The 13,985-nt window shown below is 39.1% G+C and overlaps 1 protein-coding gene and 1 pseudogene across 9 annotated transcripts in view; one reads left to right on the plus strand and one right to left on the minus strand.

Annotated features, from left to right (window-relative positions):
* The window catches only part of STXBP4 (syntaxin binding protein 4), a 247,550-nt gene that overhangs the window by 129,189 nt on the left and 104,376 nt on the right, over positions 1 to 13,985 (plus strand). For 8 of the 9 annotated variants that reach the window (XR_003030692.2, XR_009491553.1, XM_059878162.1 and 5 more), the window contains 3 exon segments: positions 10,406 to 10,522; positions 11,621 to 11,670; positions 13,631 to 13,764. Coding sequence is in view for 7 of the 9 variants with exons in the window: in XM_059878162.1 (XP_059734145.1) it covers positions 10,406 to 10,522; positions 11,621 to 11,670; positions 13,631 to 13,764 (301 nt within the window). In the remaining 2 variants the exon portion in view is untranslated. 9 annotated transcript variants of the gene reach the window in all.
* LOC112442763 (uncharacterized) lies at positions 7,012 to 7,111 on the minus strand (annotated as a pseudogene).

A 13,985-nucleotide genomic window follows, 5' to 3' on the forward strand; every position in this document is an offset into this window, starting at 1 on the left:
TAAGGAATCCACCCACAATGCAGGAGACCTGAGTTTGATCCCTGGGTACGAAAGATCCCCAGCAGAAGAGAATGGCTACCCACTCCAGGATTCTTGCCTGGTGAATTCCATGGACAGAGGAGCCTGGTGATACAGTCCATGGGGTTACAAAGAGTTGGACATGACTGAGCACTTAAGCATGCATGCACATATCCCTTAACAATGTATTGTTGAATTTTGCCTGTTTGTCAACTTTATATGAATAGAAAACATATTACTTTTATTATTCCGACTTGTGTTTTTTTCACTCAAAATTTTGTATTTGTGATTTGTTTATTTGAAGTTTATAGCTAGTTCATGTCTTTTCATTGCCTTTTTTGTATTCCATTGAGTGGATATATTACAGTATATTTGTCCATACTATATTTGATAGACAGTACAACTGTTCATTTTCTTCTTTTATGAACAGTGTTGCTAAAAAGTTTTGTATGTATATCCTACTCCACATGTGTAGCAGTTCTCTTTTGTTCATACTAGAGTGGAATTGGTAGGTTGAGTGATGATTGTATGATCAGCTTTACTAATTACAATTAGGCAATGCCAATTGTGTTTGAAAGTATTTAAACTGATCTTAACTCTGTGTTCAGTGACATCAGGTGATTAGCTTGAAATGAGCCATGTAAGATTATTTACACCACGAAATGCAGTAAACCAGGGCTTTGCCTCTTGTCCCAGATAGCCAGTTGAGCTAATATTTATGCATTTATTAGGCATTTTTGTTTCTATGTGAAATGTTTTTATTTTTGATGTTGTAAAACTCTTCTCCTGAATTTATGCTTGTCTTTGCACCCTAAAGTGAAATGAACAGCTGTTATTTTCATATAATCCAATTAATCGATCTTTTCCTTCATGTGTCTTTCTAGAAGTCCCTCCATTCTCAAAAATGTTTCTGTATTTGTCTCTAAAAGTTTTTAAAATTTGATCCTTCTTTCATGGTTTTATGTCATTGTATGAGATAGGGGTCCATTTCATTCTTTCTTTCTTTTTCTAAATGAATGATAAACTATCCCAGCCCCTTTCATTCAAAAGCCTCTTTTACTCTAAATCGTCATCTGATGACCCTGTCTAGTTCTTTTTCTTTACATGTGTGGTGGCTACATAATCCTTTGATCTTTTATCTGTATTTTTTTTTTTATGATTTTCAGGTTTTTTTTTTTTTTTTTTAATTCTGCCTGTATTTTAGACTCAGATTATGAGTTCAGTTCAGTTCAGTTGCTCAGTCGTGTCCGACTCTTGGCGACCCCATGGACTGCAGCACGCCAGGCCTCCCTGTCCATTACCAACTCCCGGAGTCTACCCAAACCCATGTCCAGCGAGTCAGTGATGCCATCCAACCATCTTATCCTCTCTTGTCCCCTTCTCCTCCTGCCCTCAATCTTTCCCAGCATCACAGTCTTTTCAAATGAGTCAGCTCTTCTCATCAGGTGGCCAAAGTATTGGAGTTTCAGCTTCGACATCAGTCCTTCCAATGAACACCCAGGACTGATCTCCTTTAGGATGCACTGGTCTCCTTGCAGTCCAAGGGACTCTCAAGAGTCTTCTCCAACACCACAGTTCAAAAGCATCAATTCTTTGGCGCTCAGCTTTCTTTATAGTCCAACTCTCACATCCATACATGACTACTGAAAAAACCATGGTCTTGACTAGATGGACCTTTGTTGGCAAAGTAACATCTCTGCTTTTTAATATGCTGTCTAGGATGGTCATAACTTTCCGTTCAAGGAGTAAGTGTCTTTTAATTTCATGGCTGCAGTCACCATCTGCAGTGATTTTGGAGCCCAGAAAAATAAAGTCAGCCACTGTTTCTACTGTTTCCCCATCTATTTCCCATGAAGTTGATGGAACCAGATGCCATGATCTTCGTTTTCTGAATGTTGAGCTTTAAGCCAACTTTTTCACTCTCCTCTTTCACTTTCATCAAGAGGCTCTTTAGTTCTTCTTCACTTTTTGCCATAAGGGTGGTGTCATCTGCATATCTGAGGTTATTGATATTTCTCTCGGAAATCTTAATTCCACTTGTGCTTCTTCCAGCCCACCGTTTCTCATGATGTACTCTGCATATAAGTTAAATAAGAAGGATGACAATATACAGTCTTGACGTACTCCTTTCCCAATTTAGAACCAGTCTGTCATTCCATTCTAACTGTTGCTTCCAGACCTGCATACAGATTTCTCAGGAGGCAGGTCAGGTGGTCTGGTATACCCATTTCTTGAAGAATTTTCCACAGTCTGTTGTGATCCACACAGTCAAAAGCTTCAATATAGTCAATAAAGCAGGAGCAGATGTTTTTCTGGAACTCGCTTGGTTTTTCGATGATCCAATGGATGTTGGCAATTTGATCTCTGGTTCCTCTGCCTTTTCTAAATCCAGCTTGAACAAATGGAAGTTCACGGTTCACATACTGTTGAAGTCTGACTTGGAGAATTTTGAGCATTACTTTGCTAGTATGTGAGATGAGTGCAATTGTGTGGTAGTTTCAACATTCTTTGGCATTCCCTTTCTTTGGAATTGTAATGAAAACTGACCTTTTCCAGTCCGGTGGCCACTGCTGAGTTTTCCAAATTTGCTGGCATATTAAATGCAGCACTTTCATAGCATCATCTTTTAGGATTTGAAATAGCTCAACTGGAATTCCATCACCTCCACTAGTTTTGTTCGTAGTGATGCTTCCTAAGGCCCACATGACTTCACATTCCAGTATGTCTGGCTCTAGGTAAGTGATCACACCATTGTGATTATCTGGGTTGTGAAGGTCTTTTTTGTACAGTTCTTCTGTGTATTCTTGCCACCTCTTCTGAATCTCATCTGTTTCTGTTAGGTCCATACCATTCTGTCCTTTATTGAGCCCATCTTTGCATGAAATGTTCCCTTGGTATCTCTAATTTTCTTGAAGAGATCTCTAGTCTTTCCCATTGTATTGTTTTCCTCTGTTTCTTTGCAATGATCACTGAGGAAGGCTTTCTTATCTCTCCTTGCTATTCTTTGGAACTCTGCATTCAAACGGGTATATCTTTCCTTTTCTCCTTTGCTTTTGGCTTCTCTTCTTTTCACAGCTATTTGTAAGGCCTCCTCAGACAACCATTTTGCTTTTTTGCATTTCTTTTTCTTAGCATGGTCTTGAGCCCTGCCTCCTGTACACTGTCATGAAACTTCGTCCATAGTTCTTCAGACACCCTATCAGATATAATCCCTTGAACCTATTTCTCACTTCCACAGTATAATCGTAAAGGGTTTGATTTAGGTCACACTTGAAAGTTCTACTGGTTTTCCCTACTTTCTTCAGTTTAAGCCTGAATTTGACTAAGGGGTTCATGATCTGAGCCACAGTCGGCTCCCAGTCTTATTTTTCTGACTGTATAGAGCTTCTCCATCTTTGGCTGCAAAGAATGTAATCAATCTGATTTTGGTGTTGACCATCTGGTGATGTCCATGTGTAGAGTCTTCGTGTGTTGTTGGAAGAAGGTGTTTGCTATGACCAGTGTGTTCTCTTGGCAAAACTCTGTTAGTCCTTATATGATCTATTTATTAGACTGGCTACATCAGGTCCTAGTTGTGTCGTGCAGGAGCCTTCACTGCGGCTCATGCACTCTGTAGCTGTGGCACACGGGCTCAGTAGTTACGGCACAGGGGCTTCAGTAATTGCAGCATACAGGCTTTTAGTTGCGGAGCACGGGCTTACTTACTGCATAGTATATGGGATCTTAGTTCTCCAAGGGAGCAAACCTGCGCCTCCTGTATTGCAAGGCGGATTTTAACCATTGGACCACAAGGAAGTCCCTGTCCTTAATATTTTAATTTTGTCTATGGTAAACAACAGGTAATTGGATTTTTTCCCCATTTTACTAGTTTTTGACCTTTAATTGGAAAGATCTTTCCATTTACATTCTTACTCACTAATGTACTTGGCTTAATTTCTGCCCTTTTATTTTCTGCGTTTTATCTGTCCCATGTTTTCTAGTTGTTTGTCGTGTCTTACCTCCCTCTCGCCCCTTTTGTTTGGATTGGGTCAGATTTTTCCTGTGTTCCCCCACTCCCGTTTATTTTACTGCGCTGCTTTCACTTTCAGGTGGCTCAGATGGTAAAGAATCCACCTGCAATGTGGGAGACCAGGGTTCGATCCCTGGCTTGGGAAGATCCCCTGGAGAAGGGAATGGCTACCCATTCCAATATTCTGGCCTGGAGAATTCCACGGACAGAGGAGCATGGCAGGCTGCAGTCCATGGGGTCTCAAAGAGTCGGACACGACTAAGCAACTTTAATTTTCATGCTAGTTTAGAAGTTAGACACTTGTTTCTAATTGTAATGATTATCTTGTAATAGCAATGGTAGCTTTCTATTTTAACTTAAATTATAAAACTAATCACTATCAGTCTACTTCTAAATACTGTAAGAACTTTACTACAAATCCAAGTCTCTTTCTATTTAATATTTTGTAATTATTTTAGTTATTTCTTGACTTTTAACATCATAAATTAGATATTATTACAATTTCTTTTGTGCTCTCAATCTTTGTTTAGATTGACCTCCATGTTTATCATTTTCTTTTTTCAACATTCTTGCATTTCAGAACTTTTTGCTTGAATTGCTTTCTTTTTTCCTGAAGTACAGCATTTAGAAATTCATCTTTCAAAGATAGGATCTGTTGTAATGAAATTTATTTTTGTTTGTCTGGAAACATATTCATTAACTCTTGTTCTTGAAGTGTAGCATTTAGGGTGTTAAACTGGCACTGAGTTTCTTTAATGTTTTTGTTCCGTGGTTGTGATATCAGATTTCAGTCTGTTATTTGTTTGCAGTGTGTTGTTTCTTTTTAGGTGATTTTATCTTAAGTGGTCACAAGTTTGACTATGGTCAGCCATGTATTGAGCTATCTTTATTTATATGCTTGAGATTCAAGGAATGAGTTTCCTGATCTGAGTAACAGTGTCTTTCACTGTTTCTGCAAAACCTTAAGCTGTTATCCTGACCTATTTCTCTTTAATTATTTCTTGTCTCTCCTATGTAATTTATATTGGATATATGATAGATCTTCTGGTTACTTTTTCCTTACCTCTTTTCTTTTCATATTTCCCATTTTTATTTTTCTGCTCTATTATACATTTATTTACCTCTGTCTTCCAGTTCACCTGTTCTCTTTTCAACTTATCTTAAGGTGCTGGACAGCAAACACATTAACTGAGTTTCTAGTTATTACTGCCTTTTTTTAAATTGAAGGATACTTGCTTTACAATGCCATGGTGGTCTCTACCGTGCATTAGCACAAATCAGCCACAGTTGTGCATGTGTCCTTCCCTCCTAAGCCTCCTTCCCACACCGTTCCACCCCGTGGGTCGTCGCAGAGCACCGGGCTGGCTCCCTGTGCTGTACAGCCGCGTCCTGCTGCTTGTCCGCGTCACACCTGACGGTGGTACACGTCAGTGCTGCGCGCTCAGCTCACCCTGCCCGCTCCTTCCCCTGCTGTGTGCACCAGGCCATTCCCTGCGTCTGCCTCCATTTCTCCTCTCTAAACGTGTTCTTCAGTACCATTTTTCTAGATTCCACATACATATGTTAATATACGATATTTGCTTTTCTTTTTGTGACTTCAAACTGTATAACAGGCTCTAGGTTCATCAACCTCACTATAGCTGACTCAAATTCATTCCTTTTTATGGCCGAGTAGTATTCCATTGTATGTGTCTATATATATGTCCATGTATTTATATATATACATACATACAACTTCTTTACCCATTTTTCTGTTGATGGACATCTATGTTGCTTCCGTGTCCTGGCTATTGTCAATAGTGCTGCAGTTAACATTGGAGTGCATGTGTTTTTGAATTGTAGTTTTCTCAGGATTTATGCTCAGTCATGGGATTGGTGGGTTGTATGGTAATTTTATTCCTAGTTTGTTAAATCTCCATACTATTCTCCATAGTGGCCATTTCAATTTAAATTCCCACCAAGAGTGTAATAGGGTTCCCTTTTCTCCACATCACTTCCAGTATTTATTATTTGTAATTTTTTTGTTGATGGCTATTCTGATTAAAAGACACTGCTTGCTCCTTGGAAGAAAAGCTATGACCAACCTAGATAGCATATTAAAAAGCAGAGACATTTGCCAACAAAGGTCTGTCCAGTCCAAGCTATGGTTTTTCCAGTAGTCATGTATGGATGTGAGAGTTGAACTATACAGAAAGCTGAGAGCCAAAGAATTGATGCTTTTGAACTGTGGTGTTGGGAGAAGACTCTTGAGAGTCCCTTGGACTGCTAGGAGATCCAACCAGTCCATCCTAAAGGAAATCAGTCCTGAATATTCACTGGAAGGAGTGATGCTGAAGCTGAAGCTCTAATACTTTGGCTACCTGATGCGAAGAGCTAAATCATTTGAAAAGACCGTGATGCTAGAAAAGATTGAGGGCAGGAGGAGAAGGGGACGACAGAGGATGAGATGGCTGGATGGCATCACCGATTAGATGAACATGAGTTTGAGTAAGCGCTGGGAATTGGTGATGGACAGGGAGGCCAGGCATGTTGCGGTCCATGGGATCACAAAGAGTCGGACACCACTGAGCAACTGAACTGATGATGACTCTGATTGGTGTGAAGTGATATTTTATTTTTGTTTTGCATTTCTCTAATAATGTGCAGTGTTGAGCATCTTTTCATGTGTTTATTGGCCATCTGTATGTCTTCTTTGGAGAAATGTCTGCTTAGGCCTCTTGTCTGTTTTTTGATTGGTTTATTTTTCTGATATTGAGCTATATGAGCTACTTATGTATTTTGGAGATTAATCCTATGTCAGTAGCTTTGTTTGCAATTATTTTCTCCCATTCTGAGGCTTGTCTTTTAATCTTGTTTATTATTTCCTTTGCTATGCAAAAGCTTTTTAAGTTTAATTAGGTCCCATTTGTTTATTTTTGTTTTTATTTCCATTACTCTAGGAGGTGAGTCAAAGAGGATCTTGCTGTGATTTATATCCAAGAGTGAAAAATATGAAATGCTTCATAAATTTGTGTATCATTCTTGTGCAGGGGCCATGCTAATCTCTGTATCGTTCCAATTTTAGTATATGTGCTAAGTAAGCACTGCATTTTTATTTCTAAGTTTGATTTTTTTACTTCATCTGGATCTATTTAGATAGTATCTTGTCTCTTTATTATGCATTAAATTCTTTCTTAGTTTTTAAAGCATATTGAACATTAGTTCAGTCCAGTCGCTCAGTCGCGTCTGATTCTTTGTGACCCCATGAACTGCAGCACACCAGGCCTCCCTGTCCATCACCAACTCCAAGAGTTTACCCAAACTCATGTCCATTGAGTCGGTGATGCCATCCAACCATCTCATCCTCTGTCGTCCCCTTCTCTTCCTGCCTTCAGTCTTTCCCAACATCAGGGTCTTTTCAAATGAGTCAGCTCTTCGCATCAGGTGGACAAAAATATTGGAGTTTCAGCTTTAGTATCAGTCCTTCCAATGAACATCCAGGATTGATTTCCATTAGGATGGACTGGTTGGATCTCCTTGCTGTCCAAGGGACTCTCAAGAGTCTTCTCCAACACCACAGTTCAAAAGCATCAATTCTTCTGTGCTCAGCTTTCTTTATAGTCCAATTCTAACTATATTCTGTATTCAGTCACTTCAGTATCTCCAATCTCTGTAGGTCTGATCCTATAATTTGTGTCCTTCAGCTGACTTTTTATCCATAGTAGCTTATTTACTGAGGCCATCATCTTTTGATACATTAAATGTAGGAATTCTTTGATATCTGAATTTAGAAATTAACCCACTAAAGAAAGTTTGTGTTTGCTTTTACCAGTCAGGTAAAATTTAAACTAAATTTTCAGCTTATGAATGTACAGACCACATAAGTAATATAAATCCTGATCTCTAACCTGCGTGAGTGGTGCACTGGGGTCTACCATTCACCAGAGCCAAAATCAAGAGGTTTGTTTCTCCCTAATTTACCCATTAAAGTTCTCCTGTTTGTGCCTGATGAAACCCCAAACTAGAGGCCACCAAGAATCAGCAAATACCCTGAGATAAAGTTGTGCTCCACTGTACTCTCACTTCAGTGGGTTCAGGCAGCAATGCTGTTGCACGTCTTCATGAAATTCCTTTACTGTTCACGGCATTCTTTTACTTCTCCGCCAGCTCAGCTTCAAATTGGGTCATGCTACATTAAATATGTATGTGTATCTTCAGCATGTTGGATTATGCCACATTAACAGGGGTTTCTGTCAGCATCTGGTAAGCCATGTTGTCCAAAAAAGCCACCATAAGCTAACTAAAATGTGTTTTACTGTAACAATCAATAGAGTTATATGTGTGTGCTCAGTCACAGTCCAGCTCTTTGCAGCCCCATGGACTGTGGCCTGCCGTGGTCCTCTGTCCATGAATTTTCCAGGCAAGAATACTGGAGTGGGTTGCCATTCCCTACTCCAGGGGATCTTCCAACCCAGGGATCAAACCCGCATCCCTTGCACCTCTTGTACTGGCAGGCAGATTCCTTACCCCTAGCCCCACATGGAAAGCCACTTTAGGGTTCAGTTCAGTTCAGTTCAGTCACTCAGTCGTGTCCGACTCTTTGCGACCCCATGAATCGCAGCTCGCCAGGCCTCCCTGTTCATCACCAACTCCCGAAGTTCACTGAGACTCACGTCCATCGAGTCAGTGATGCCATCCAGCCATCTCATCCTCTGTCGGCCCCTTCTCCTCTTGCCCCCAATCCCTCCCAGCATCAGAGTCTTTTCCAGTGAGTCAACTCTTCACATGAGGTGGCCAAAGTACTGGAGTTTCAGCTTTAGCATCATTCCTTCCAAAGAAATCCCAGGGCTGATCTCCTTCAGAATGGACTGGTTGGATCTCCTTGCAGTCCAAGGGACTCGCAAGAGTCTTCTCCAACACCACAGTTCAAAAGCATCAATTCTTCGGTGCTCAGCCTTCTTCACAATCCAACTCTCACATCTATACATGGCCACAGGAAAAACCATAGCCTTGACTAGACGAACCTTTGTTGGCAAAGTAATGTCTCTGCTTTTGAATATGCTATCTAGGTTGGTCATAACTTTCCTTCCAAGGAGTAAGCATCTTTTACTTTCATGGCTGCAGTCACCATCTGCAGTGATTTTGGGGCCCAAAAAAATAAAGTCTGACACTGTTTCCCCTGTTTCCCCATCTATTTCCTATGAAGTGATGGGACCAGATGCCATGGTCTTCGTTTTTTGAATGTTGAGCTTTAAGCCAACTTTTTCCACTCTCCACTTTCACTTTCATCAAGAGGCTTTTTAGTTCCTCTTCACTTTCTGCCATAAGGGTGGTGTCATCTGCATATCTGAGGTTATTGATATTTCTCCTGGCAATCTTGATTCCAGCTTGTGCTTCCTCCAACCCAGCGTTTCTCATGATGTACTCTGCATAGAAGTTAAATAAGCAGGGTGACAATCTACAGCCTTGACATACTCCTTTTCCTATTTGGAACCAGTCTGTTGTTCCATGTCCAGTTCTAACTGTTGCTTCCTGACCTGCATACATAGCTCTATTCCTAAGATGTGGTCTTACTGTGGTCTCATTTGAGGATCCAGGGTGTTCAGATAAGCTTCTCTTCTCTAATTGGTCAAACACCAATGACTTACAGCCAAATGTAAACTTCAGAACCTCTGTTTAGCTTACATTCCACCATAGTGGACCAGCCTTTTAATGCCTGGCTGTGCATATGCATAGCTTAGAATCCTGCTAAAGACCAAGAGATACTTAGGTATAGTTTCGCAGCTTTTATTTTGTGTTGCTTCCTCTTATCTTCTACCATGCCCCACAGGTTTAGCCATCTCTAAATTTCAATTTTTGTTTCCTCAGCTCAGTAAAACCCTATCTTCTTTTTAGACCCTCTTTCCCTATGCCATGTTTTGAAGACTTTAGACAAAAGGCCAGTCATGGAGCTTAACTTTCATGTTTTCAGTCTCTCCAGAATCCCGATCTTTCATTGCCTGTTGCCCAAAATCCTAAAGCAATTGATTCGTATGCTTTTCCTGCTTTATTATTAATATTTTCTTATTGTAAAAAGACTAATAAAGTAGTAGTTATTCCCTCCTGTGTGGAAGGAGTAATATATAATCAATTTTATACTTTTCTTTGTGTGCCATTTATCAATGTAGTTCCCTTCAACTTCAAATTTGCTTCATTGCTTGCTCTGAAGAAACTGAATTGGAACCCTGACAGCTGGTACAATGTTAAGCTTTGTCAGTAAAGTTATATGTAGCTTATATTATAAAATTTTCAGCATCCCTATGCAGTTTAACTTTTAAAAATATTGCAATTAGTTAAGTGACCCTCCAAATAAAAAGATATATACAATAAGAGAAAATCCCTTTTGATATTTCTGTCCAGGAAAGTGTTCAGGAGTTAAGAAAGAGAATCACAGTACTGGACTGCCAATTGCGAAAATCAGAAATGGCGCGGAAAACTTTTGAGGCATCCACTGAAAAGCTTCTCCATTTTGTAGAGGTAAATTTTCCTGTTACATCGCTTTATGTCCATTTTTAAGAAATGTGTAGACAACTGACATATAGATAAATGTCATGGTGTTTGTTGGCTAGTGAAACCTTCCCTGGGCTCAAAACAGCAATGCTGACTTCAGTTCACTTTAGTCAGTCAGTCATGTCTGACTCTTTGCGACCCCATGGACAGCTGCACACCAGGCCTCCCTGTCCATAACCAACTCCAGGAGTTTACTCAAACTCATGTCCATTGAGTCAGTGATGTCATCCAACCATCTCATCCTCTGTCGTCCCCTTCTCCTCCTGCCTTCAGTCTTTCCCAGCCTCAGGGTCTCTTCCAGTGAGTCAGTTGTTCGCATCAGGTGGCCAAAGTATTGGAGTTTCAGCTTCAACATCAGTCCTTCTAGTCAATATTCAGGACTGATTTCCTTTAGAATTGACTGGTTGGATCTCCTTGCAGTTCAAGGGACTCTCAAGATTTTAAATTGCTTAGATAATGAAAAGACTAGCTAACATACAGATTAAGAGAAATGATTGAGATAGAGTTATATGATCCTTAATATATGCTATGTTTTAATGAAAACTTTCTTAAAACTTTTGATACTAAGTAAACATTGGTTGATAAATGCTATGCTATGCTAAGTCACTTCAGTCGTGTCCAACTCTGTGCGACCCCATAGACAGCAACCTACCAGGCTCCCCCGTCCCTGGGATTCTCCAGGCAAGAACACTGGAGTGGGTTGCCATTTCCTTCTCCAATGCATGAAAGTGAAAAATGAAAGTGAAGTCACTCAGTCGTGTCGGACTCTTCGCGACCCCATGGACTGTAGCCTACCAGGCTCCTCCGTCCATGGGATTTTCCAGGCAAGAGTACTGGAGTGGGGTGCCATTGCCTTCTCCGAGTTGATAAATACCCTTACAGAAATATGTCTATGTATTATAATTCTGAGAATTGTATGTTAATGTAACTGATTTTTCTATATATAACAAAAATACCTTTCTAATAATATGGGTGGAGGGGTTATAAATATTATTTAAACAAGAAAAAACATTTTAAAAAGCTATCAAAGTTACATATTGCCTTTACTGTTTTGTTTGTCTCTAGGCTATTCAAGATGTATTTTCTGATAATTCTGCACCTTTGTCAAATTTAAGGTAAGAAAATTCAAGTGCTTTCATCTGATACTTGTGGCTAAAATGCTAAAATCTCTTATAGCCTTGAGATAGTCAAAGCAATTTTTCCCTTTTATAAAGGATGCTACTAGCAATATACTTCTACTTCTAGCAACATGTGCTTGAAGAAACATAGGAAAACTTCACCCTTTACTGTGAAAGTAGCAGTTCAGTAAACAAAGATGATTCACTGTATTTTAGGTTTCCACATAGCATTTTTGAATTTAGAAAATGGCCTATGCTGGGGTATACCTTTTAACTGATTTTATTGTAATATTTCTTCAAGTGAAATCTGATGTTTTTATTGTTATCTCTTATCATCGGATTTCACTGCTTATGGTGCTGGCTTATGGGGCTTCCCTGGTGACTTTAAAGAATCCGCCTACCAATGCAGAAGACTCGAGTTTGATCCCTGGGTCAGGAAGATCCCCTGGAGAAGGAAATAGCAACCCACTCCAGTATTCTTGCCTGAGGAATCCTGTAGACAGAGGAGCCTGACAGGCTACAGTCCATGGGGTCACAAAAGAGTTGGACACAACTTAGTGACTAAACACCAACAATAGCAATATGCTGCTTATGATGTAAGATAATTATGTGAATTCCATGATGATTATTTTCAGTAAGGATGTTAAAATACTCAGCAATTAATTCTCCTTTTATGGTTTAAACATGACCCCGACTTCTACCACCCAAGGTTTCATTGTGGCCTTGAATAATAATTCAAAAGTTTTGATATTAAAAATGACCTTTTAAAAGCCAGAGTCTGCTCTTGCAGATTCATGGAACAAAGGTAACTTTAAAAAGCAACATTAATATATATATAACTGAATCACTTTACCTTATACTTGGAAGTTATTCAGTATTGTAAATCAACTTTATATCAGTTTTTTTTAAAAAAAAAAAACCTTAAGCAGCTTTTACCACAGCTTGAAAAGTTAAAGGAGTTTAAAAGTTAAAGTTTAAAGGAGTAAAATTTGGCTCAGTCTTTTTAATACACTGTATCTTCTGTAGTGGATATTGGCCTTGGTCTTCTACACAGAAAGGCTCTGTATTTGAATTTGAGAATTAATGCCTTAGTTATTCCTTGTGAATTAATTCTGTCTTGCCTAGGAAGATGGATTATAAGTAATGATGCCTTTGTTGTCAGTTTAAAATTGTCTCTTTTCAAGTAAAAGTTTTAACATAATGGTAAAAGTAAAACCTTGCATTTTAATTGTATCAGAATTTCAGGTGAAATTTGCATTTTTTAAAAGTGGTATAAATGCTCTAGGCTGTTTTAGATTTAGGGACAGCAAATGGAAGAGATAATTTAAGAGATAATATCAGTAGCAAATTTAGTAGTAGAATTTATATTTAGTATTACTAATTCAGTTCAGTTCAGTCGCTCAGGCATGTCCAACTCTTTGCGACCCCATGAACCACAGCACGCCAGGCCTCCCTGTCCATCACCAACTCCCGGAGTTCACCCAAACTCATGTGCATTGAGTCGGTGATGCCATCCAGCCATCTCATCCTCTGTCGTCCCCTTCTCCTCCTGCCCCCAATCCCTACCAGCATCAGGGTCTTTTCCAATGAGTCAAGGTAGTAGTAAATGTCTATTTGATGAATTTATGTTTAACTGTTTAATTTAAATGTCTACAAGACTAAATAAAAGGCTACATCATGTAATCCAAACAATGATTTAGGAGGAGCTGTCCTTCTATTCCTTCTCCTTATACATAAGGTCAACCTAATATTTTAAATATCCCTATTTATTATGTATTAAAGAATTAAAAACAAGTATTATTTTGTGAGCATCATTTCAGTTTATGACTATAAGAATACAGTGTTCTCAGAAATCAGAAATTTTCTGCAGTTTTTTAGCTAATAAGAATTCAGATTTAGCAAAGATAGATATTCTTCATTATGTAATAAGTTCAGCTTTATTTTCTTGCCCTCATAGTGAAAGAAGAGCTCTGTTAGCTTCCCAGACGTCCCTCACGCCATTGGGAAAGAACGGACACAACATCCCAGCAACACTGGCACTCGAGTCTAAGGAACTTGTTAAATCTGTCCGTGCCATACTTGATATGGATTGTAAGTTTTCTATACGTTTTCACTCTTTTAAAAATCACTTATTTAGCAAAACAAAAGAAGAAAATTTCACATTTGGTTGTTTACTCTTGTGAAATGTATTGATTTGCCTATGGTGAAATTGATAGCTCTTTGATAAAAACCTTAAAAGGTTTAATGCAACCAGTTGTAGGAGGAGAATATTTGTTTTATTTTAAGTGCTCAAAATGACTTCCAGCAGAAGA

Source organism: Bos taurus, chromosome 19 (genome assembly GCF_002263795.3).
Source record: "Bos taurus isolate L1 Dominette 01449 registration number 42190680 breed Hereford chromosome 19, ARS-UCD2.0, whole genome shotgun sequence".
In the NCBI taxonomy this organism is placed as follows: domain Eukaryota; kingdom Metazoa; phylum Chordata; class Mammalia; order Artiodactyla; family Bovidae; genus Bos; species Bos taurus.